The sequence below is a fragment of the Drosophila erecta genome, unplaced genomic scaffold (assembly GCF_003286155.1).
Source record: "Drosophila erecta strain 14021-0224.00,06,07 unplaced genomic scaffold, DereRS2 tig00000126-arrow-pilon, whole genome shotgun sequence".
NCBI classification, from domain to species: domain Eukaryota; kingdom Metazoa; phylum Arthropoda; class Insecta; order Diptera; family Drosophilidae; genus Drosophila; species Drosophila erecta.
This window is the reverse complement of record NW_020825209.1, coordinates 9396248-9422924: the sequence shown is the minus strand read 5'-3', so window position 1 is coordinate 9422924 and position 26677 is coordinate 9396248. Positions and strand designations below refer to the sequence as shown.

At 44.7% G+C, this 26677-nt stretch overlaps 1 protein-coding gene and 2 long non-coding RNA genes across 5 annotated transcripts; 1 reads left to right on the top strand and 2 right to left on the bottom strand.

Moving 5' to 3' along the window:
* Positions 1 to 7403: 7403 nt before the first annotated feature.
* On the bottom strand, positions 7404 to 19185 carry LOC113564541. 2 transcript variants are annotated; one of them, XR_003408082.1, is made up of 3 exons: positions 18755 to 19185; positions 7580 to 7772; positions 7404 to 7506 (listed from the first exon to the last, which is right to left on the bottom strand). It is a non-coding gene; the product is annotated as an uncharacterized LOC113564541 (long non-coding RNA). The 2 variants fall into 2 exon arrangements; XR_003408083.1 differs by lacking the exons at positions 7404 to 7506; positions 7580 to 7772 and adding an exon at positions 7784 to 7840 and having other exon boundaries at positions 18755 to 19169.
* LOC113564542 lies at positions 17515 to 18036 on the top strand. Of its 2 annotated transcripts, none has more exons than XR_003408085.1 (2): positions 17515 to 17531; positions 17948 to 18036. It is a non-coding gene; the product is annotated as an uncharacterized LOC113564542 (long non-coding RNA). The 2 variants fall into 2 exon arrangements; XR_003408084.1 differs by having other exon boundaries at positions 17529 to 17563.
* Positions 19186 to 25440: 6255 nt separating the features above from the next.
* On the bottom strand, positions 25441 to 26677 carry LOC6550724 (aspartate and glycine-rich protein). Its single transcript, XM_026982080.1, has 2 exons — positions 26315 to 26677; positions 25441 to 26246 (listed from the first exon to the last, which is right to left on the bottom strand). The coding sequence occupies exon 2, from the start codon at positions 26243 to 26245 to the stop codon at positions 25835 to 25837; it is 411 nt and encodes a 136-aa protein (XP_026837881.1). The 5' UTR covers position 26246; positions 26315 to 26677; the 3' UTR covers positions 25441 to 25834.

Below are 26677 nucleotides of genomic sequence, written 5' to 3'. Positions count from 1 at the left end.
GTAAAAATCAGATATATAATATACAATGCAAATCGGAGCTGGCAAATGGGAATCGGTCTAAACTGAATGACAATCAGAGCCAATTCGAATAGCTGAAAGCCCGGCCAACTAAGTTTTCCCAAAATATAATACAGAAATTACGATGGAAACATTGCAGCAATCAAATAAATAATAATATCAAAACACCCTTTTAGGCAATCCGCTTTGCATTATGTCACATAGTTTCTTTATGGGCAAATAAATATGAGTTTAGGTATCATAATTTTGTTCATTCCAATGAAAAGCTAATCAACGTAATGAAATATTTATATTTTTCATAACATTAAATTATGTGCCCCTTGTGCGCGCAACCCCTCACTTATTTCGGAAAGTTATATAAGATTGCCATGGAGTTGCTAGGATATTCACTTAAGCTTTCAGTTACCAGCGTAATTTTCAGACATTATTATTTATAACTTTATTCGCTCGGCGAGTGCTTCGTTTTGGCCACTTCGTTCATTTCATTTGGCTGCCCGTTCCTGTGGCTCCCTTGTGTCTCTGTGGAGTGGCCAAAAGTCCACTGGTCCAGTGGTCCAGCGGTCCAGCGGTGCAGAAGTCCAGGGGTCCAGTGGCCCATGGTCTTGGCCATCAAGTTCTGTGTTTTGTCATAAGTCATGTGTCTGCTCGTCCGTGTTGCGCGTGTTTCTCTTTTTGCAGCACAAAGTTGTGTACTTATTAAAATTAGTTTCTGCTGCTGCGCTACTATTTTTCATAATTAAAGTGCAAATAAAAAACTAAACTGGCGAACAAACAATTGCAATTAACTCTTGTTGTTGCTGGGCCCCCCTGTTGATGTAGTTATTCGCATTTATTTGCGAGATTCGTGTTTTTCCACCCCCCATTTTCGCTTTTCTTTTTTTATATACTATATATACATATATATAGTCGCCTTTGCCGCTGCTGTGCAAAAACATAATTCACTTTTTATTATCTCATATTTTATAGAAAGTTTCAGCAAAATATGGGTGGGTGTACATCAGCCATATACTTGTACATACATATACTGGGGTGTATATATAATGCAGGGGCTGTAAGCCTCTCTGTGTGTCGTTTAATTCATTTAGTTTATGCTTTTAGCGCTTTATTTGCTTAACTGCAAACTGCAGTTTGCATGTGTGCTTAAGTTTGCGTGTGTGTGCGTGAGCATAATTGCAGCACACACACACGCACACGCACACGCACACACACAGACGCACTGGATTTTGCAATTACTCCGCTTGACAAACAGCAGCAAGAACAACGACAACAACAGCAACAGCAAGGAGCCGCAGCAGAATTCCTCTGGAATTAATCAAAATATGAACAATTCAAGCCGCTCCCCTGAAAAACCACTCCCCGGAAAATTCCCACTCCACGGCAGTGGAAAACCGCAGATGCTGCCATTGACAACGCATCGCTGCATTTTGCAGTTTGCATTTTGCATTTCGCATTTTCCATTCCGGGGCATCCTTTCGCCTGTTTGCCAAATATCAGCAAATTTTGCGTTTAAGCCAAGTGCAAACATTTTAGCAAACGGCGAGCAAACAAAAGACGTCACAGCCGCCTTTCCATTCAATCGATTGCCTCTAATAAAAGCCACTTAACATTCGCTCGAACAACAAAATCAGCAGCCAAAATCAACAGCCACCACATTTCCAAGTATTTTGGCATTTCGCATTTATTTTGCATTTTGTTTTAATTAAAAATTAGGCCGCACTGTGAAATTTGGGGCGACTGAAGTCTGTTTTGGTTTCGCAACTGCAAACACTTAGTTTGCAAAAAAAAAGAGCATAGATATATATAATATATATTAATACAACATTAATCCACCATGAGGAATTCGATTGGAAGACATTTTTTTGTTCTCACCTATCCATGCACTTAGTTTGCATTTGGTTTTGCACAAACTTTGAACGGAAAGCAAAATATTTAGAATAAATAAAAACACCATAACTATTTCAGTATTTTGCGTGCATTTAGTTTTAATCGAAAATGAAAACGGGGGAGAATAACAGAAATTTGTGGCAACTTTTTTGTTTATTTCAAACATAATTAAAAGTTTTGAAATAAAATGCTCGTGCTGCCTAATTAACTATTTTGTACTAGTTGTTATTTGTTTGTTCTTTCCATTTAAAAGTTAGTGCATGGATTATTTAATTTTTAGAATACATACGCATATAAATGTACTCTATGTATTGGGTATTACAACTTTCCTTTATGTACTACTTTCCTCCTTTTTCGCATATAAAGGTAACATTTTGTTGAAAGAAAAAATGAACAGTGATGATATAATAAGTTTATTCCTTTTCTGGGAGCGATGAAAATGAAAAGCCAGGCAAGTAACAATCGTAATTGTTACAGCTGTTCGGCCAACTTTTTGTGGCTTCTATTTTCCTATTTTATTTTAATTTTTATTGGGCGTCTGGCTTCGTACTCCTAAACGTATACGCAATTTCTTTTATGAGCCATTCCGACTGTGCGTGTGTGTGTGCGTGTTTGTGTGTGAGTGTTGGTGTACATTTTGCTCCTTTTTTGTCTTGGGATGAGTGACTTTCATTTATGCCCTGCTAGGTCCAAAGCCCAATTTCGCCTTTTTCTTCTGCTTCACTTTTCGATTTGCCATTTCGAATTCACTTCATTGAATTGTTAATTTTATCGCTCATTGGAGAACACACATACTTACATACACACATACACTGCCATTCGACGGGGGGGCCATTGCATAACTTTGATTTTCCTGCCCGTTCTTTATTGTCATTGCCCATGCCAGTGGCTTGTATTTGTGGTTATTACACCCAGTTCAGGCCCTTTTTCTCCATATCCATACCCGTATCATTTGCTCATATTAAATTTTATTGCTCGCGGTATTCCCTCATAAACATTTTGTCTTCCATGCGCCCTCGCATCCTCGAGTTTAATCAAACGGCGGCGAGGTGAGCGCGTAATCTTGGCGGAAGGACGAGGAGGAGCCACCTCCACACGACTTATATTGGCTGGCATGGCATGGTATGGCATGGCATGGTCTGGCTTCTGGCAAATTTCTCGGGGTCCTGGCACTGAACCGGCCATCAAATTGCGGCGATATTACACACAACTGCGCTGGGATTGCCAGGACACAAAGTGGACTGCCGGCCAGTCGTCCACTGACCAGTGGACTGTTCTCTTCTAGGCGGCGAAGAAGCTGAACCGGAATGATGGTCAACTGGCAGCAGGTCGTCGCTAAGCAGCAGCAGGTAATACTCCAAAAATACCCTGCAGCTTAGTAAGGTATTTAATATCGCAGTAGATCTTGGAATCCTGATGAATAAGTATAGTAGCAAACCTGTTTGCAAAACAAAATTATTAAAAATCAATCATTTTAGCTGGCAATACATTTTAAGAAATATTCCATATTATTGAATACAAAATGGAAATATTCTTAAATACTCACATGTTCAAGGGATACAGGCTCATATACCACTGAGTCGAATACCCCCCTTGCTACCCATTGCTTTTGTCAGTTACTGTAGTTTCCGGCTTGCCTCAAAGGAGAAATTTGCATTTTTTTCAGTAAATTCAATATTTTCCTTTATGATTTTCCGCCGCTGCCTGCTGCTTTGCTGCTTTGCTGCTGCTGTCGTTTTCCCGCTGACTGTCTTTGTGGAACGAAGCAGCCCCATCACCATCATCTTTTGGCCATATTTCCGCTTACCCATTCCATCCGCTGCGCTTGAGCCAGAATCTGAATTTTTGCTGCCAGCTTTCGGATTGGGCCATCGGTTCATGGGCAGAGTTGTAGGTTCTGCATGTGATATTAAGCCGGGACCGAGTCGAAGACAAACATCGTCTGGCTACGGGACACGGGACACGGGAAACTGGGACAGGAAACGGGAGGAGTAGCTCTGTAGTGGGCGGTGGGAGGTGGGTGGATGTGGAGCTGGGGCGGACAAGGACGAGGCAGGACGCGACTGTCATTTGCCTGATAGACGAAAGTGGAGGCCGCGTCCTTTGGCAGGCGATCCGGTCCAACCCATTGCCCCTTTCCTCCGCCTCTGTTTGCAGCATCAACGAAATATCCCATCCGACTTCAGATTTTCCTCCGAGGGATAACGTTTAGGGGGTGTTGTTCGGGTGGCTTGGCTTTGGCCGTGGGGTGGGTTCTTTGGCTTCGCCCTTTGTCCTTGGCATCAAGTGCTTGTGCCTGATTTCGGAAATTGGTTTGCATTAGAAATCACTTAAGCGCATAAAGTGGTCGTGAGTTATTGCCGCAGGATGTGCACCAGGACACCCAGGATATGTGCTCCTTCGCGTCCCTCCTGATTTCGCTTCGTTTAGCCCTGTTGTTCCTGGCTGCCGCATTTTTTCGGCTTTGGATTTTGCCTGAACTTCAACCCGCAACAAATTAATTAGAACGAGCTGAATCTTTGTGGTCGCCAGCCAGGCTGTTCCCACTGCACAGGAAAACATCTACATGCGATTGGTAAAATAAAAATATTATTATATTATTATAAACCGCCTCTGCAAATAAAGCAATAAATAAGAAAACATTGCTTTTCCATAGCAACGGAAACACAAAACTGCATTGTTTCAGTAAAAAGTAAAGAGAAGAAAAAACATATTATGCAAACGCAGTTTTAACCCAATATACCAACATGATATTTGTTTCCTGCATGTTCACAACACATTTAGCCAAAATAATAAATAAAAATAACACAAATTACCATCACGTTAATATTTTTCTATGTGTACGCCTCCTTCGCCTTCAGAGCCTCCTTTTTATTTTCTTCTGTCTCGTCGTCATCTCATTTCAGTAATTAAGACATTTTGCTTCATGAACTTCAAAGAAAACATAACTTGCACGCTCCACTGGCTCGCCAGTTGGATGTTGCCTTCGGTCGGCGGAGTTGCAGTGGTGTGGTGGTGTGGTGGTGTGGTGGTGCGGTGCTGTGGTGGTGCGAGGTGGTACATTGCAGCGGGTGGCTGGTGGCAAGGTGATAGCGGGTGGTGGCAGCGTAGGAAAGCCTTGCAACTTTTTGCCCGCACAATGCAACACAATGTGCCCGGCTTACAGATGTTGCGCCTTGCATCTTCCTCTTCCTGCTGGGCTGCTAATTTCCTTCATTAAGCAGCTCAAGCATTTAATGGCAACAGAGGACTAAATTGTTGCTCGTGGTAACGTGGCAACAGCAACAACATGGACTGACTGAGCAAAACAACACAGGGACAATGTGGAATCCTGGATGGAAAGGACCTTTCGACAAGTGTCAGTTGGATAAAGTCGAACGCCGGTATGTGCAGGTACAGTTGGCATCGTTTGATTGATTGGTCAACTAATTAAGTCATAATCAGAAACATATTGCCATAGCATAGGAACTGCTAATTAATCCTGACAGTCGGACAAAATATTTAGTAGTTGAGCTATGATTGAACCAAATTTGATCATATTGCAATTCTACTTCTTATTGCCAATAAATGTTATTGCCTGTATCAAAACTATTTTGATTTCTGCTTCAAGATTCACATTCAAACTACGTATTTACAGTTCATTACTTGGACTCTTAAATTGCTGGTTATTTATATGCAACTGCAGTTTTAGCCACTAATTTGTGACTCAATAAGTATGCTACATTATAACTAGATAATTGCGCTAAATATTATCCGATTAGCTTGCAGTGCGACTATAATTTAATGCTAATACACCTCTAGATGTGTACATAAACAATCTCATATCCGCTGAATTTATTGTGTTTCAATGATGATTCATGTGTGGCACAAACATTTATTTGCGCAGCCAGAAGTTTTTGGCTCTCAAATTAAATGGCATCAACTGTTCGCAGTCCAAAACTTCTGCCTCTTCAGCTGGGGCAACTTTTCATTGTGGCTCAATCTGATAGATTACGCATACGCCGCGTTGTCGCTGCCTGGTTAAATTTAACGAGCAAGAAAAACACTCAATGCGAGACCGAGAGCCGTCCGCCTGCCAGGATCAGCAAGCCGGAGCTTAAGCCAAACCGAACCCATCCTGAGGGCGTGGCCGTGGGCGTTGGTCGGGGGCATGGGGCATGGGGCACCCACGCCCACGCCCGCTGATTTATAATTTAATTTGTGTGTTGGCGGAAAAAGTTGGTGAAACCCTCTCGGCTCTGCGGCTCACAACTTGAAACTCAAATAGAGCAGGGCGAAGCTCCCAGTTTTCCAGGCTCAGGTTTTCCCACTGCCAGTTGCCCGGAATCCCGGCCAGCGTTCAGCGTTCACCGTTCAACAGCCAACTTTGTCCATTAAAACAAACTTTTTCAGGCAGGTGGAGCGCATCGATGGCTTCCACCTCCTTGTAAGCCAGCTCCAACTCCAACTCCAACTCCAGCTTCAGCTCCAGATCCACTTTCCCGACCCCCTGAAGTTGACTGCAACAAGGTAACCAAAAACTGATACGCCGAATGCAGGCAACCAATTTTGTAATGTGAATTTAATGTCAGTTTTGCGACAGGTGCGTTGAGTGGCAGGGAAATGGGGGTTTTTCCCAGAAAAGCTCTCAGCCAGCACTGCCAACAACTCTTTACAACCCTTCCACACACACACCGCCCCCTGCTTTTCCGCCCTGCGGAGCGGGCTTAATGCATTGCATTTGCAGTTATTGGCAAACTTTGCTGTGGTCAGATGGCATACATACCTATATGGACGATAGCAGCCAGATGGATCTGGCTGTCAGGAATCTGGGGAATCAGTGGCATCGGCGGTGCACCTGGTGTGGGGCAGAGATCCATTTCCATCCTCTTTTTGGGTCACATTTGATTGGCACTGGCCTTGCGACCGATTAATTATGGAGCATCCTTTTGCCGTCCAAACGGAATCGTAAAAAGGATGTATGTCCTAATTTCGCTCTGCAATTTTCATTTTCAGTTTTTGGCAATCAGTCAACTGAAATGAACTGCTTACGACCACGAATCCAGTGGATTTGAGCAGTTTTTTTAATGCCATTTGCTTACATTGTGCAACGAATCCCGAAGAAATGGGTACCCAAAATACTAATACTTTAAGCCAGTACAGGGTATGATTATATATGTTCGCTAAGTGATTTATGTTCGCAGTGGCATTATAAATTTACGTTATTCTGGCATGACATACTTTTCCGCAATTGCCGTGTACTTTTTTGTAATTTATGCTCTTGAAAAAATTTCGTTGATTGATTTAAAGACACCGCCTTTTTTGCCATCACTCATTTGCCATACATGTTTTTTATGTGCGACGAAAATGCTTTGTTGACAAATAATTCTCACGCAATTTAATGAAAATTAATGACTTGCACTTTGAGTGATTATTGTGGGGAGCTTGCGTTCGGCATCGGACTGTCCCCAGTCCGCTCCTGCTCCTCGTGCTCCACTCCACTCCACCCCACATCACATCACATCACTCCAATCCCTGTCCCTACATGTGCACATGTGCAGAGTCCTCTCCAGATCCAGCTCACTTCATGGGCGCTCGGTTCCGCGCTGTTTGCCGCTGGCATCGCTGCATTTTCATTGCGTTAATATTGAAATTGGGTTAATGAGTTTTTGTTTATGGCGCGGGCACACAGACTCACCTTTATTCCAATCTCCACCCGCCCTGCTCTGCTCCCCGTTCTGTGGAAAACTGATGGCATCCGCCTCTGCATCCGCATCCGCATCCGCCTCCACATCCAAACTCATCCACTGAGCTCATTTGGCGGGTTTAATGCAAATTTTCCGAAGCGGGGTGGCCGAACAGTGGGCGTGGCTCGTAGGCGGCGCTGAAAACTGTTACCATTATCTTATATAGCCAGCTCGTTTTTATATCGATGGACTTGCCTGTGTAATACGGCCGACTGGCCAGGGATAGTAAATAAGGTGAAGTATTAATAAAATATTGATTTTATGCTGGAGAAATATTGTCTAAGAGCTTAAAGCTATGAGCAACTCACTTAAACTACAAAGTCTACAAATAATATGCAATTCGAATATTAAGAATCTATAGTATCGTTCAACGCCACTGAAAAATATATACCAATTGCACAAATATATTTTTAATTTATTTAACAATGGTATGTCAACCTTTCATATCAATAAATGTACTTGAGGTAGAAATGTGAGAAAATTAAATACAACTATCTGGAGGTTTTCCTCCTCGATTGCTGCTCGATAATGATGGAAATGGGTTTCCAGCGACGACGATGATGACGAATGCTCCTTTTGAGTGGGAAAAACATTTTCAGATGATGCTCTCCAAAGGGTTAATGTTAATTAAAGTGCAACTGGCGGCTTTTCGCCAGGCAGGTGCTGCAAATGCAAATGCAAATGCAATTGCAATTGCCACTGCAATTGCAATGAATACAAAAAATGTGCAACCCAGCAATATTGATTGTGCAACGGCAACCGCAAGAGCGCCTGAAATCCATTTCAGTAATCAAAATATTGGCTCAAATTAAATTCAAATTGTTGGAAAAACATAGCCAAATCGAAATGCATGGAATGCATCTTTGACAAAGGATGCAAAGAACGAAAGTTTTTAGCCTTTATGGATGCGGTTTCACAAACATGTTTGGTCCCGGCTGGGTTTCATAACCATACTATGGGTTATGGCCACGAAAGTATGCCGATGGATTCTACTTGCTGTGTTAATGATGCATTTCGTGCATGCCACGCCCAGTTTTCCCGGAGAGGCGGTTCTCCCAACGTGCTTATTAGGGCGAAAATTCAATTAATGAGCGCTGCACCCGACTCGCGTTTTTTGTATTGAATTTCGAACAATGTTGCCGCTGCACAGAGAATATTTTCGAGGATACTAGTGGCAAAAAACGACCAATACATTGGAAATATGTGCAAAAGTGGTCTTTACAAAATCACTAGCTATTGCACACTTGTAACACCTTTTAAAACGAATTAGTTGGCATTATTGATGGGAAATGCCTTTAATTATGCTGTATAACCAATTGTTACAAGTGGATGCATTTTCGCCGTGTGTAATTGCGTAATTGATGTTTTGTCGGCGTTTTTCAGCCATGTCCTGGATTCTCGTTGCGCTGTCGCATGGCATACTTTTGCCCAGCATGTCGGCCAATAAATTATGCGAAATTATTTGAAGTTGTTAATGGGCTGCGTTGCCGTTGCTCTGAAGCCAAACGAAGCCAGCCGCCCAGTGCGTGGCAGTTGCTGTCACAGTTATGATTTAGCTGCCTCATTTGCCATTTGGCCATTTGGCCATTTGGCCACCCCACAGAACCACTGACTTGGCTAGTAGCCCACCTAGCACCTCCGCCATATACTGGATGCTTTTGGCTGCCCCGACCGGGGAATTGTCTCGGAATTCAATTTGTTTTCGGGATTTCAGCGCAAAGTTAATTACCCGCAAAAAACTAGGCGGGTCCCAGTGGCGTTGATCGCATAAATATGCTGGGAAAATCAATCATGAAGGATAATTGAAAAAGCCCCCAAAGCAGCTTTGGTCTGTGATTTGTGGATTTAATTAAGCAGGGGAATAGCACTTTGTTGGCCTAGAAATTTGTACAACATTCAATTTGCTCGCTAAATATTATTCATGGCATTAATTTGCGTGCAGAAGGCAGTATTTATACTTAGCCCATTAAAAGACTTGGCTTTAAAATGCCATAAAATGGGCACAAATAATAAAATATTAAATAGTTTGAGGATTAACAGCTTGGGACAAGCGAAGTAGGTACGAGTATATTATTCCACTGAATGCTCTTACGATTGCCAATAAGATTCTTTGGGGAACTTCGCTTTTCCCCAGCCGAAAACAAAGTTGCCCGATTCGCCGGATCGGGAAATGCAAGTTTTCCATTGCACTTTGTTGCGCTTTTCATCAGCTGTGGCCATCTCACTTTCACTTGAAACTTTCTTATTGCATACTTTCATTATACTTGTACGTTTATTATGCTGGAGGGGCGGGGTCGAAGCATATTTCATTTACTGCTCGCTGGTATGTGGCGAATTTCCCCATGGAATTTTCCCGCTTTGCACTTTGTAGTTTCTCGATTTATATATTTTGGCACTTTTGCCTGACGCATTGACCTAATTCAATTTCACGCTGCGCAACACACAAAACACAGAGATCAGGGTAGTGAAAAATAGAGCAAAATAATGGGGAGTCGAATAGAAGGCACTAGAAGAAAGGAAAAGAAAAGAAAAGCCAGGGAAAGAAAAGGAAAATCAACTTAACTCAACTCGAAAAAAGGGGGAAAGGCGGCGGGCAATGTACAATCAAAATTGCCGTGGAGAAAGGCGAGGGAGGGCGGGAGGTAGGTGGGGCAATGTCGGGAAAACAGGGAAAAGCGGCTGCGACAAGCTGGTCTAAATTATGAAATACACTCGCTGGCAAAGAAAAGCGCAATTGCAAGGGAAAAGCGAAGGGCGGAGTAGTGATTCTGGGGAAAACTTTGAAAGTCTCTGCTGGGCTGCAGATTTTTCTATTAACTGGCACTGCAGCAACACAAACAACAACAATAGCAGGCAACTAATGCAATAATAAAGGAAATTTCCAAAAGAAAAGGCAGCGACAAAAAGAGAATAGAGAGCGGAGAAAAGAAATTTCACTCGCTGGCTAGAGTTGCTCCTCCGCTCTCCCGCTTTTCCGCTTTTCCTGCCCCAATTGACTTGGCGACACATTAGACTGCACTGCGCGTAATTTTGTCTATACAGTGTACACAGTACAATATAATGAATGCGGTTACATTATTTTATTTAAGCACTATATCCAAAATGCATGATTTCAATGCTGTAATGTAAGTACTGAGCAATTAAATTTCTTTCATATTCAAATAGGAATTACATTTTGTTCAGTGCAGTCCTGATGCCGAGCCAATTTTTAATCATAAAAGACAAGCGACAAACTCTTTGTCAGCCCAAAAGGAAATGCCAATGGGAAATGGGTGTGGAGTGGGGCTAGGTACAGTAGGTACACGGGGACACGAACTCATTTCCGGCTCATTACGACCTCGGCAGCCATAAAGCTAACGTTTTAAGCGCTCTAATTAGGTTCCGCCCGCCGCCTCCTTTTGTCCATTGGCCCATTGGCCCATTGGTCCTTTGATAATGGCCAGCAATTCTGATTTGATAATCTGGCAGCGATGCAGCGGCAATTGAATGACGGAATTCATTCCCCTGTTCAAGAAGTCACCAATTTAAGTCCCGAAGCCCTGTGCTGTTTAATCAGACTAATTAGGCACCCCTTTGCACCCCTCAAAAGCTTTGCATCCCTCATTTTCAGCGCTTCTGCGGCTAATTATGATGCCTGGTTATGACGTCAAAGCCAAAGTAATGCTGTCAGTTGCCTGGTTTTGTCTCAGCCCGCAATTGATTAATGCACAATTATTCGCAGACGCTTAAAATACATTTTCCAATTACAATTAGTGTCCGAAAAAGGGGTGCTTCCTCGGTGGAATGGGGTCAGTGAAGGGAATGTAATTGAAAATTTGGCCCGGACCCCGAAATGTTGGCAACGCTATTCAGCCAACTAAGTCGGATGATGGATGAATTATTCGGGCCACCTGTAACTACGAGAAACGGAAAGCCAACCAGCAGTGCTGGAACACTCAGCCAAAGTTCTAACTTTTTATTCATAGCAATACATATCATAATTCATCCTTTTTGAGAATATGTAAAGCCAAAATCAAAAGCAAAATCTCCATTTCAAAATTGTATATTATTATTCTTTCTGTGGGGTACATATCGTGGTGCTCATCTCTTGCCACATCCACTAGTCAACCGGTCAATGTCCTGTGTTCCCCAAGAGTGGCAGCCAATAAAGTGGCTCCGAAGACCGAGAGGCCTTAGGCGTGGAAAATTGAAATAAATGTGCTTTTAATTATGACTCTAGTGACGGCCACATCTCCGTCAATCAATTAGAGGTTGTCATCCCGTTTCCAAGTTGGCCAGTTGTTCGGTTGCTCAGTTGTTCAGCTTTTGGGCACCCTCGAAAAAGGAGAGGAGGAACGCGAAAGAGACGGCGAACAAATAGAAGAGAGATGGAACGAGCGGGGGGAATAGGACAGAGCTACAGTTTAAGCGAAGCGAAATGAAATAAAATCAAAAAGCTTCTTGTTGAAAATGGCCGCATAACTGAAAGTAAATTTACCCAGCAAACGAAACGAAATTGTTGCAAAAATATTTGAGCTGCATAAGCCCCAGATGGGGGCGGCAATATAGTGGGCGGCCGAGGCGAGGGGCGTGGCGTGGCGGCAGCTGTCACACCCAGCTTCTTTTGAACTATAAGTGTGTGTGTGCGTGTGTGTGTGTTGTGTCTGGGTGCATGTGTGTGTACATTTGATTTTATGACTGTCAACTGACGGCGAATGTTTGTCATGGCAACGTATTTGGCTTCCTGCCATTTCGATATATCAAGGCATCATAAATGCTGCTATAGCTGCACCACCAGCAATCACAAAAACAATAAAGTCAGGCTGGAAGCATGCTATATGGCAACATGGAGTACAAAAGTCGTGGCGCCACGTACGCGTATAGCCCCCATTTGGCTCAGTTAGCCGGCCCACGTTGCGTATGAGGAATGACGAATGCGAATGACGAATGAGTTTCATTTCCACTCGGGCCACGCACCCAGCCACTTGTCATCCTGGGCCGGATTATCTGCCGGGAATTCCCAAGTGCCTACGAAGTGCTCCCGCTCCTGCTGCTCCCGCTGCTCCCGCTGCTGCTGATCCTGCGGATCCCGCTCCACGGCTGGTGCTGCAATTACGGGGGATGACAGTGCGACATACAGTCGTATGTGCGTTTAAGGGCACTTCTGTCAGTGCTTTCGCCTTTAACTGGATAGAAAACTACGTGAATAATCCAGGTACATGCTCATCGATACTCAGACATCAGATACAGGAGCACTGCATCGAAATAGATTACACAGTTGATAATTACTCGATGGTACTTTAGGCACTCTGGCTTCAGCTTCATCTTATGCTGTAACTCCATTTTCTAGTAACTACAAGTACAATGTGTACAAAACCGCAACAAGCTGGCCATCTGAAGCCAAAACTGGGCCAATAATCGAAGTTCAAAGAAACTTGCACAACTATTTGTTCTGTTTGGTGGAAACATTGCGCATTTCAATTCCAGAACTCAGAATTGCATATCGATTGTACCGCATATCGCATTTCGGCACTCATTTAATTAGCGCCGACAAAATCGTGCACTGAGCGAAACGAAAATGCACACACGCAGAAATTCGAAAACTAATAAATGTAGCCTATTTTAATTCATATAGCATACATATTTTTGGTTGAAAGATGTACTGGAAATCCATTGATTGGTTGGCAACTAAATTAGCCGGCAGGTGAGTGGGTCTTTTCTCCAAGTGCTCCACTAACACAGCACCGATTGCCAATTGCCGCGAGTCAATTGTTATTGTATTGTAATTCGCTAGTCGAAATATTTGCCAGGACAATAACAATTTGGCTTGCCGCACAGGACCCTCGGCGTCAGTTGATTGGATGAGTGTGCGATGGCGGCGGCTGGAGCTGGTGGTGCTGGTGGTGCAGGGTGGCAGAGTGGTGCTGCAAAGTGGTGCCGGCTGGCAATTAATTTGCACTAACCACTGGGTAATTAAAATGAAAAGTAAATTACATAGCCGAGGCAAGGATCGGCGAAGGCACCCGTGTTCAGGACCTATCCTTCCGCAAATCCAGGACCATTGCACAACCTGACACACTTGCTGCTCTAACTGTATCTGTGTGTCTGTTTGCATGTGTGTGTGTGTGGTGGTCTGTGGGTTGTTTTTAAAAGCATTTGCTGCAAATGTATCTCGAACTTCGCACACTTGACTGCCATTCAATTTGCATAGGAAATTAGTTTGTTCGCTTTGAATTGAAGTTGGTCCCACGGGGCCAAACAAGGCCAAAAGTTGCTAAGAGCCACAGTGCGATAGAGATGGCCAGCCGGAGCGAGCGAGATGGCGGCTGTGCACACATGTAACCAAGACAGCCACCGCCAACAGGATAAGGCAAGTGTCATAACTACAAATGATTTATTAAACACCTCTGTTTAACAAATGGCATATCAGACAACTTTAAAATTAAAAATAGTGAATTTTCCTAATACATAAGAAATTTTGCTATAGCTCGAGTACTATTTTATTGCCCGCAGCTGTACGTGTGCGCCAACTGCCTTTGTGCACATTTATGCGTTTTGTTACTGGGGCTTTGAAAAGTAGGAGTATCTACCTTGCACTGACACAGCTGCTGGTGCACTGAGAAAAATCTGAACAAAATCAATCAATACAATACAATCAATACAAAAAGTATAATTTGAAATACCAGCAGCTTGACTGTAAAAGTCATTTTGGAAAGTTACCAATTTAAGAGCATTTGAAGCTCTTTTTTGTTGAGTGCACAGGCCAAGTGTATGTACTTTTAGCATGTTGTGCGTTGCACTTTGGATCTTCTTTTTGTTACTTAACCATGCAGGCGGCAAAGGGGCGACAGGGGCGCAAGGACGTAAAAAGGATACCATATGAGCACCTGTCTGTGCAACACGACAAGTTTTTGTTGTTTCGGGAGACGATTTGTCTCTGGGGCATTGAACACATGTAGTCACATGGTAGCCACATGAGCAAGATGAACGTACAATTTCAGCATTGATAATTAATCGATTAATTTGGGTGATACAAAAAAAGGGGACAACAATGGCGAGCTAATTGTTATGCAGAAGAATACCCCTTGGGTGTACTCAAAGTGCAACGAAAAAACGTTTACAAAGACATGCCAAAGTGAGTTATTATTTGAATTGATTTCTATTCAATAAATAACGTATTTAAATTTTGATTAGCAAGCAAGGTAGTGGCTTTTTTATTGCAACACATTTTCTATGCTCGTATATTCTGCATACATATTGAAATGAAATCTTGCCTATGGAGAAAATCACTAAGAAAATTAATTTCCTTGAATGCCAACTATTTTGATAAATTAGTTTGATGAATTTCCTGCACTCAACGATCTGTAGCTTCCAGCTAGCATTTGATTAAGCTCACATACAAATAGTGAAACCACAACGCCATCCTACCAGTAATTTTGCCAGCTTGCAGGTATTATTATTGCTTTTAGGGCGTTGACAGCTTTTCAAGCCGCACCCACCGAAGCAACCATGAAAATGGCTTAAATGGAAATTGTTGTACCACTCGAGACCGAGGAAAGTGGGGCGGGCAAATGGGAAATGGGAAATGGGATAAGGGATCCGTCGAGAAAGACAGGGACAGCGACAAACAGGTGGTCTGGGAATCGGGTTTCGGCATGTAATCCCCTTGTTGGGGTTAGACGACAATCTCTGCGGGATTCCAATGCCCAAATCGGCGAATCCCCTTCTGCGAAGCCTTAACAGCATGTATACAAACATATAGACGTTGATCGGAAACGTTACCGTTGGCAAGCGGTAGGGGGGAAATCCATTAAGGGTAATACCTTTATCTCAGATAACAGCCTCTTCTGTTTAATACACACTAATAATAATTCACACTACCTTAGGTCATCGCTTGACATATGCTTTAATATGCCTGAAAAGGAGAACGATGAATTGGTAGATCTTATTAGTCTCTATAAAACAATGTTATAATGTTAATGGTAGATCATATTAATCTCTATAAAATAATGTTAGACCTCAGACCCTATCTATGAATAATGGCGATGCCAAACTGGTAAATTGTCTCTATGCCATTTTGTCTTTTCAATTAAAATAACTAATTAACAAATTGAGAAGCCATACAAAGAGGGCAAAGTTGAAACTCTTTTATGTAACCAAAATATTCCACTTGAGAATAAATAATCTTGAGGCAGTTGAGGCACACTTTGTCGCTACTATTAATAAGATTGGAATACCCAGACTTTGAAGTTTACTTTTTCGGGTATTTATCAGCTGTTCCTGCTATACGAGTATATGTTGCTGTTGCTGAAGTATTTTGTGTTTCGGGTGTAGCTTGCACCTGCCACTTTCTTGACAGCGACTTTGTTCGGTATCCGGGGCAGGAACTCAAAATATTTATGAAGATGCTCGGCCAAAGTTGCGGAGCACGGAGGTAACAAGAAAACTTGTGGAAACAATTTGCCCGGCAAACTAGTTACCCACTACATTTGCCGGGCATATCTGTTCTAAGAGAGCTGGAAAACTTTGCGGCAAAGGTATTTAATTTTCGCCCCATACAAATAGAGGTCAGCCTAGTGGTCGAAAGGCCTGCTCATATTTAGAGTGGACCAACTTTTCCACACGTGTGCGTGTGTGTGTGTGATTGGGGCGGGTGGCAGTGGGCGTGGCACCGCACGCGGTAGGCAGTGGCAATGGCAATTTGAAATTTATGCACAAGTTGCAGTTCAACTGACAAACAAGCACATAAATCAATTTATCGGCCATTTGGGAGAATGAGCAGTGGGCGAATATCTCCATGTCCACCTACGTACATATGTGTGTGTGTGTGTTCTATATGGAATACATGTATCCGTAGAAATGTACATACATATATATAAATTTCCAAATGTGTAGGTATGAATTTGGTAGGTGGAGCAATGGCGTTTACAACTCCAGGGCACAATTATTGAGATTTGTTTGAACCAGAACAACAGGCCAGCAAAGTTATATGTGCACCAAACTGCTCTTATTTGGTTATTGGCCACTAGGTGGCGATCGATAAAGTTTCCGAGCATTTTCCCAGCCCAGCCCCCGAATTTTCGGCATAAAGGGTGTCCAACGCCTCGACTATGGCCAATCGGCCACTTTATCTACGTTTTTGGCCTGGCCAATGAGCGCCGTGGGCTATTTACAATTTGCTCTTGATTTGTTTCATCAACTTTCATTAAATTTTATAAAATTTTAATTGCCTTGCTTACATAGCCTCTTGCCTTTTCCCGTTAAAGTGTTTGCATTTCGGTATTTCTTCACTGCCAAACGATTTTTCGGCAACAATTTCTTCTTCTCGTCTAAGCTGTCTTCAAAAAGCTTTCCTTTGTGAATTGAAAAGCTACAAAGTTGGAAAGTGGTGGAAAATGTGTTCACTTTACCTGCAGTGAAAAATCATCACAACAATGAACGGCAAATGTAGTAACTGCTCAACTAAAAATTATTTAATATTTGTGAAAATTGGCAAATGTTCGAAAACCACTTTAAGCATTGCAGAAGCCAGTTAAAAATGTCTATGTGGACTGAATGTTTGTTTTCTCAGTCAAGCTTAAATGTTTGGGCATACTGGAAGTTCACGAAATGCCTATCGCTTAGTGCATTGAGCGGAATATCGCGAAAGTGGGATGATTAATCCGATATGCCGGGCAAAGTCATTTGCGTCTCTGTTCACTTTGCCGGCAAGCAATTAAATTTTAATTACACTTTTAGCGCTTGGCCCGCTAACAAGCTTCGGTTCCAGCTTTTCGCGGGAGCAGCGGGAGCAGCAGGAGCAGGACTCCTTTGCCAGTCTCATTTTAATGACAATTTATCGCCTTGGATATGGCCAGCTGGGCCGAAGGGGCGAGTCCTGCGAGCTCTGGGAGTCCTGTGCATCCTGTACGCGGTGTTGAGCTGGTGAGCTGCTGAGCTGCTGAGCTGGTGACCTGGTGAGCTGTGCGAACCGAAGTCCAGCTGACGTTCATTCCAAATTAGCCGCTGCACTTTTCAGTGCCGAGGTGCGGAAATGAGGAGATGCGGAGGTGCAGTCCAGCGGTCCTGCAGTCACTCGCGCAATAAATAAATCTGTCGTAATTAAAACGCGCCCTATGCGACATCGCCTCAACTGTCATCCGCAATTTACGTGCCCTCTCTATTTCGCCATCCGCACACCCACTTTCCTCATCTTCTCCTGTTCTCCATCTCTCAGTTCGCTTTTTCTCCACTTCTCCTATTCCTGTTCATTCTCTCGTGCTGTTACCCATCGCCCATTCCATTTTGTTGCCTTGGCAGCGGCGCACAAAATTCACAGCTATAAATTGCTTTGTTTCCAGGAATTCGCCAAAAGGGCAAAAAAGGAAAATAACTCGACTGCGTAACAAAATCCCGATGAACGAAGCTCAAATGCCCTGGAGTGTGACATGAAGATCGGATCCTAAGGACGTTAGCTGCATACCTTTTTGTGGCTTAGCATATGGAAAAGTTAGGTGACAAATTTGCTGAAGATGGTATTAGTTTGTGGCCAAATAAAGCGCTTGCTTCATAAAACTAGGTTCATTTTAAAATGTGAGACTTTGGTATTTGTGTGTAACAGGCGCAGCTTTGTTTATGCCACTGCTGCTCAAATACGTGTAAATTGTTGGCCTAAATGTCCAACTGGGAGATCGGTAGCGGTTCGGCTAGGGTATGTCCAATATTTCATTTTTTGCCAAAACTGCTTTGCCAAGCTGCGCAAAGATAAGGCAAGCAAAACACAAACAAACTCCGCCAAGGGCCAAAACGCGTACATAAATTTCCCAATGAAAGCGTACCCAGGAGGGCTCCACACTCAAAGGAATGGAATGGAATTGACTCCGGGGGTCAGGTTCTAGTCCAGGACACCGGAGCGAAGGTATCTGCGGAGTGGACCGAAGTGGACCGCCGGTATATTTATGCATTTTTCATCTATCAGTTGGACTGGATATCAAGGTGCGTTTGGGGATTAGTTGGGGATTGGTGGCTTAGAAACGCTATGGTCGAGAGGCTCGACAATCACATACCCTCTACTCCTCCCCTGCCATGTGGATTTAACTTATAGCAGGGATCAGCTGACATTATATAACATAATATAACATTGTTTTACAAGAAACACATACACATACCCTTTACTCCTCCTCTCCTCCTCCATTTGGATTGAACTTATGGCATGGGTCAGCTGCCATTATATGCATAATACAACATCGTCTTACGTGAAAGGGTATTCTTATAAGCATCCTCTGTTGTTGTTGCCATTCTGCACCTTTTATAAGTACACGTCGGGTTATTAATGTCCACATTGGCGTCACTCATGATGATCTACACTACGCGCATTTAACGCGTCCACTTGCGTCTACTTTGGCTTCTCAACGATTAATGCGCAGTTTTGTGCAGCTGCTTTTGTCTTCTCAATCTTTGGCATTCCCTTTTCATTATGTTGCTTCTCACTCTAACCAAGCAGCGCACGTGGCCACGCTCAGCGACTATCGGCTCTATCGGTCTCATTCTAGCAGAGTCCCGCTTATAGATAATTCATCTATTCATCCTCTCACATTGACGATAAATAGAAACACGCATAATAACAGAAGGAACGTGGAGAAGAAGTAAATAGCGACTGCGCGCATACACATTATTTTTTGCCTCGACATGCACATATTTGAATTGAAAGTCTGCTAAGAAATTGTAATGTTGTTAAATACAAAAGAGTGTTTTCTGCTTACTTTCGGCCAATGCAAGCATTCCAGGAATTCCCTGACTGCATTCCAGAACTTGTGCACTCGCTCCTCAACGCCTTCCATGCTCTTCTAGTTGGGCTTTCCCGCTGTTAACATTTCCTTTTTTTGCGTTTTCCCTGTTTCCCCTTTGTGTGGATCTCTTTCGAGTCGCTGGCAGCCGCCGCCGCTTGTCTCCCGTCCAAGTTCTTCACACTTCCGCGGACACCAGCACCCAGTCGGCGCCACCCACCAGCTGCATCGCAACGGCCTTGATGGGCGGCATGCATGACAGATGGCCACGCCCAGTGGAAAGTGGAAAGTGGAAATGATATCATTTGTACTCGCAACGGACGGCGAGCAATTTCGCCCAGTTGTCTGCTGTTTTCTGTTCTATACTTTCCAGCAAACAAAGGCGCTGCGTGATGCCAATGGGCGTGGCACATCTATGCACGGCAATAAATCCTTTACCAAAAAATGTTATATCTATAAATGCTATTTTAAAAGTATTATTTACGTGTTTACTGTCACTGAAAACATTGACTCTACCTATGTATGTATATCAAAGGATTTTGTTTACCAAGAATAATTTTTTTTAATTTGTTTTCAGTGTACTTGCTAGCCCAACTCGATGTTAGTGGTGTAGTTACTTGTCGTGGCGAAATGGAAGGGCACGAATGCTCTTAATGGCTCGCGCAGGCTTCGTCACTTAGTTTGCCATTTGGCTGCCAGCTTAGTTTAATGTATTACCCCGTAACTCCCCCCTCCACGGCCGTCTTGAGAAGCCCCGACCCCCCGCTCAACCCCCTGGAACAACCAACACCCATGCCAACGCCTCCAGCATCGCCTGTCGCCGTCCTGTCTTGGCCGAGGCCAAAGTGTTTTCTGCTGCTCCTGATTGACATGATATGATGGCAGCCGGGGGCTTCTGTTGGCGGTGGGATTGGTCGATGTGAAGTGTGGAATGTACATCTATAGATGGCAGACTTGAGATGGACAGGGGACAGGGACAGGGAACAGGGAAAATCCTGTCTTTCTCTGGCTTCGATTTGATTTGGCTTGGTTCGGTCGATCAATGAGTTTACCCAAAGTCAAATTGCTACTTGACCTAGGCAAGGATATTGCGGACTTGTCGGCAAATTATGTGGCTCCTGCTCCTGCTCCTGCTCCGGCTCCAGTTGTTGATGTGGGCGAAATGCCAGGGGGCGTTGGCGATTTCGATGGCGCTGGCTGGCCATTTGGATGGCTCAAACGCGGCATAAATCCGGCGACCGGTAATTGGAACGTGTGCGGAATTTTGCACTTTAAGGAGGTGGGAACGAATATGCCGATGGAATGTCTTCAAATTTGTATGCACAGTCGCATAATTCGTTGCATTTATGGTGGAGTATTTATATCATTTCATTCAATTAATACCAAATAAAATATACCTTTTAATGCTAGCATGGTATTAATAGGTATTAGGTATTTATATTTTAATGGCATACATCAGCATTTAGGAAATGCTTAAGAGTAACTGAAATACGTAACAGGTATCCAAATGAATTAAGCAAGGATAATTATGTTCCTCATTAGTATCTTTTAAAGTCGCATTCTGATGAGCCAAAACACTAGTATTTAATTCTAATTGATTGGGAAACAGCCTGTCCCTAACTTCCTGTTTCATCCAGATGTTGTGTGATCATCGCCCCCATCCATCATCGCCTTTTTCAATTTGAGTTCTGGCTTCTTTCCGCCCCAGGATCTGTGCATCTGTATCTGACGATTGGCCATGTATCTGCTTGTTGTTTCGATTAAAGGATTTCCGCCCCCAACTCCCCTCGATCCCCTTGGCGGCGGTGGCGGTGGCGGTGGCGGGTGCGGTGTTGTTGCCTCCTGATTAAGCATAATTTATGTTGGCCAAGTGGCGACCATTAGCGCTGCGTCGCCATCGCGGACTCCTCGGAGCCGGAGCCATGTCCATGATAAATGCGCCGCATTAGCGTCCAGTGCCGACCGGCAATAAATCCCCCGTCGAAATCTACCCCCTTATAACCTCTTTTCCCGATGTTTGGTTAATTTCGCTGCGGGAATTTTAAATCATCTTTAAATTAGGGTCATGCAAACTCAATAAACCAAAGGCAGTGGGTGCTGCTTGGTTTGCGGGTGGTGTTCACATCACCGCATCGCTACTTCTGCACTAATTGAGTTGCAGATACATTCGCACATTTGCCACAATTTGGCAAACAAATCACGTAGCAACTGACGCTGCTCATCCCACTGCCCACACCCATCGCCCATCCCCAATCCCCAATCCGCCATTCCACATCCGAAAAAGCACCCAAGGCCATTACACATGGCTCCTTCGACATCGTATTGCATTCCTCGATTTCGCTGGCGGGTTCACCTCCACCACGTCCATGTATGTATGTACATCAGAGCTTCCTCACTGGGTCGCCGGGTTTTTCGGGCACGGAGCAGATGTGTCCGGCGAAAGTGGGGCGGTATTTCAATATTGCGGAGCGCACAGAGACCAGTACTTAATTGATTCGCTGGGAGTTCCGAGGTATTAGCTTCAATGGAAGAACATTCGATCCTCTTCGGCCAGCGATCATGTAATCGTGCAATCTTTAAATGGGCGTTATATCAGAGCCGCCTTCTTTTAGATCTCTGAATATATATCCTTTGAATACGTTCCCATTCTCTGGCCGATTTTCATTTCGATTCAAATGCCTTTGGTGTGGGCTAAAAATTTGCATTTATTTAATTTGCCCCGGTCCCGAGAAATGCAAATGCCGCCGTTGCAATGCAAAATGTTTAAATGCAACCTCTCTCTGTCTCGCTAGCTCCCTCTCTCTCTCTGCTGCTTGGTGGCGTCTCTTTCGCTTGGAATACGGCCGTCTTTGTCTGCATTAATGCATATGCATGAGACTTAAGCGCGGCCACGCCTCGAAGTTGGTAGTTGGAAGCGACTACCCACTACCAAATTATCGACACTTAAAATGTTGCAAGCGTCGCCCCCGCCCTGCACCCCTCCCCCACTTGAACCCCTTTATAGCCTCCTTTGGCGCCCCGCTAATGCCACGTTAACCCCCTTTTTTCGGTGCTGCCTCTGGGGTCTTCATCTTCGTCTTCATCGCTGCCGAGCTTCGTCCGTTTGTCCTGCCAAAGGATTCCCGTCGACGTTTATGTAATCTTAATGTTTATGCAGCTTATGCTTCATAAATTCGCCACCCCCCGTGAAAGTTGCCCCAACCCCGCCGCCGCCACTGGAAATGCGCTGCTTTTGGCGCCGCGACGTCGTCTTCCGGTGGCATTTTGCGCCATCGCAGCTGGATCTTCATTTTATGCCCTTGCTGTTCGGTAATTTGGCCGGAATACAGTACAACTTTTCAGATCCACGGCACTCTTAACTTGCGATGGCAAAATTTTGAAACTTCATGTCCCTGAATTCAGTTTGGTTTGTTTGTAAAAAACATTATTGATGTCGCAAGGCCTTTTATAAAATGAATTAATTAATTGATTGAAAAGTAAATATTTGTTAGGAAACCAAGTACGCATTTGACTATAATAATTATTTCAATCTATGTGCGAATACAATCTTAGGGTAATTGCAGTTTTGCTTCCCTTTTCGTTGGCAATTCATTTCGTGTGTTTTTCCCGGCTCTTTTTGCTCTCTGCTTCCTTTTGCACATCCGTTGCCGTTTGTGCCATTTGTTTATTGCCAGTTTCATTGCTTCATTGCGAAAACTGGCGAGCTACACTCTGCTTATCTGCCCCCATGCCCCATGCCCCTTGCCCCATGCCCCAGCACGCCCGTGGAAATCCTGCCGCCTCGTGCTCGTTTTTGGTCCTTGCAGCTTCATCTTCATCCGCATCCGCATCCACATTGCTCCTGCTTTATTTTGGCTGATGGAAATATTTTTACGACAAGTTTTTCGCGAAGATTTGCAACATTTGCAGAAAAAGGAAACGGCAGCCAGCCAACGGAAGTGGATGTGGCACTGAAAGTTGCGCGAATCAGCGCAAAAACAAAAAAAACAAAAAAAAACAAAGAAACGAGCAAAAACCCTGGGAGTGGTCTGCTCAAATGGAACGCACATTTTGGCCATAAAACGCTTAAGGTTGATGTGTTCGCCTGGATCAACCTTTGACCCCGGCCCAAGCTGACCCCGGATGTTGTCGAGTTTTATGCCAACATTCGGTGGCCAGCATTGGAATGACAACCGTGCCCCGCACTTTTCGCGTCCATGAATTTTGCATGCGACAGCAGAATGCAAAATTATAATTAGGCAGCCGCGTGATGCGAGCGAAACAAGCGGTATGACCCTTTCTCCCCATTGCCCCCCTTTCTCCCCTTTAGCCAGAACAATTTCACAGTCAACGCACGTTCGGGCATAAAGCACATTTTATTAGCTTGCCTCTTGCAGCGGCCAGCGGGTGGGTGGTTCAGTGGTGCAGCACCACTGCCAACTGTCCTCTAATTCCGAGCTGCCGGATGCCACGTAATTGGTGTGACCAGGGCACAGGAAGTTTCGGGAGCATCGATTGCGTTCCATTGGCCAAAGTGCGAGCAGTGGCGCAGAAAGCTGGAAAAATCATTTACATTTTATTGCAACTTAGGAAAATGTGCAACTTGACTGGACAGGAACTAGACTGTTGCACATTTAAGCACAGATCAATCAATCAAAAAGACGCCATACGAATCTTCGGAATTCTCTCTGGGAGCAGCCGAAACTCCGGTCACACTTTGCCTGATTAGGTGGATACCTTTTTATACGATTTGATTCGCTAGTTTCCCCGCTGACAACGCTGCGTATGCGTAATAATTTTTTAGTTGCGCCACACCCGACACGAAACCCGTGGCAATGCAAATAAATATTCAATTGCAAATGGCTGAGGGGCGGGCCGCCCACTCCCCCTTTAGGCGGCTGTTTGGTTGTTGTTCCTCGAATGCTATAAAAGCAAAGGAGAAAGTGGGGAGGTACACGCGAGGCGGACGCGCTCAAATTGCAAATTGCGCTCGTTTACAAGCGAAATAAATGCGCGAGCGCCCGCCATTTGGCAGGAGTCAGCCATGCCCCACACACCACACAGATCCTGACCCACCGCACTTTGCGCTTTTCCACGGATTCCCGTGGAAATGCCGCCAGCGAATGGCATTAGAAAAATGAAGCGTCGTGCCGCAAAAGACAAGTTGCCTCGCTCGACTTGCCTGCCATTTTTGTGTTGCGTGCTTTTGGGCGCGTAATTAGATAAGCAGCCAGCCTGGATGTGGGTCCCGCTATCCCCCAGCCCCTTTTCCGTGTCACCAGCCAAGCAACAACCAACTGAACAGCCAGCCAGCCGCTGACAGATGGAGCGTCATAAAAGCGGCACCAGCAATGCGCCGCAGAATGTCTGCGGTAAGGAAAAGCGGCAAGGTGGAGCGGCGGAAATGGGAAATGGGTAAGCCGAGACAAGACCGACCATCCGACCGACCAGGCTTACGAGGAGTGGAAAGCGGCGACGGGGATTTGAATTTGTCACGTGGCCGGCAAACGCACCTGGGCACAAAGGGGCGGACAAGGACACAACATGCAATTATACGCAATCAACATAAATCATTCAAATTGCCATACACACACACACACACACACTCAGGGGGGGAAAAATAAAGGAAAGGCAAGGAAAAGAAAGGAAAGTCGGGGCGCACTTCAAAAGGGGGCGGCTGTCGGCGTGGGCGTGGTGACCGTTGAAGTTGGCCTTTGGCTTTTGGCTAATTTGCAATTGAAATGCCCAAATTGTGTGGGCTGGCCGCATTACGCATACGCCGTGTGGTGTCTGCGTGGCAAAGGCTCCTTAAACTTCCGCTCAGCCCATTCATCTTCCACCGCCGCATTCCAGGTCGGCTGACAAATGCCACAGGGGCACGTGAAGCGGTCAGTGGCCAAGGTAAATGTGCCTCAGACTGCCCATGGAGATCTCTTAATAAATTTCCCGGCCTTTTTTGCAACAAACTGCGGAATATCCTTGCAGGTTTTTGTCATTCGAGTGCGCAAGGGAAAGAAATTGGGAGATCACATTCATAAATTCTCAATAGCACTAATCAGTTCTGATTTTGGTGGCCTGAATACCGATTATTTGCGATTTTTATGGTTTATTTCGAGCTATTTATTGTACATTTCGGATGAGCAAAAATGACACGATTTTCTCAAGCCAGTGAAAAAAGCTCAATCAGTTGTTATCGAACCGAACATTAATATATATATGTGTCGGATATTTCCACATGGTTGGTACTAACTATACTATCTCCAGTAATTGCTGCCTTCAAAAGAAATCGCTTAACGCCAGGAACTTCAAATTTGGTCTCAGTAGTAGAGCAGGGAATCTAGAAGGAAAGGGCGATCGACGGTCGTCTATGCCGCAAATTTGCCGAATATTGAATTCCAAAATTTTGCCAACAGTGCCCAAGTCCAAATGCCAGTCGCCATCAAGAATCCATCAAAACCATCGTCCCGGGCTTATGCCTTGTCATCATTCGAACAGAAGGTCCATCGGCACGCCATAAATCTCGGCCAGCTGCAGCTTGGTGTAGGCAATAACGCCGCTGGGACAGTAGGCCATCGCCTCCTCCAGGGTGATCCACTTGGCGTTCGAGTCGCCGGCACATACCACATGCAGGTGGATGTTGCCCTCGAATACCTCATGGCTTATGATGCCCATCAGGTTGCTGGTGGCGCCACCGCTTGCGTTTCCGGCGATGTTGCCACTGCCGCTGCCACTGCCGTTACCGTTACCGTTTCCGCCTCCGTTTCCGTTTCCGCCAATGATGGTACCGCTCTGGCTCCCAGCGCCGCTCATTCCGCCGCCACCGCTGCCGCCGCCCACGCTGCTACCGCTGGCATTGGCGTTCGAAGAGGTGGCCGGATTCAGATTGATGACCATCCTGGAGGGGCAGCGATTAGGATGGGAGAAAACGATATCCAAAAGTGACTGACTGTGCGCACAACTCACCTGAATATAAAACTATCAAAAGTGGAAAAGAAATCGGATTGGAACCAGTGGTCAAAGTGGCTCGACACTCTGGACTCCTTGCAGCTTGCCGCCTTTGGCCTTCTGGCCCGGATGGTCCGTGGCTGGATTCTGGGTCAGTCCTGCGGGCACCGTGAACCTTGAACTTGGAGCCTACGAATTTAGTACTTATTCGGTGATCAGTGATCAGTGATCGGTGATCCAATGAGACTCTGGTGCAATAAGGATCTGTTCCACACTTCTGGGCGCCCAAGTCGCAATCGATTCTAGTGCAGCTTTTTGATTAGCTAGATACAATCACAAGTGATGATTTTTTCGCCGTTTGATTATTTTTTTTCGATTTTC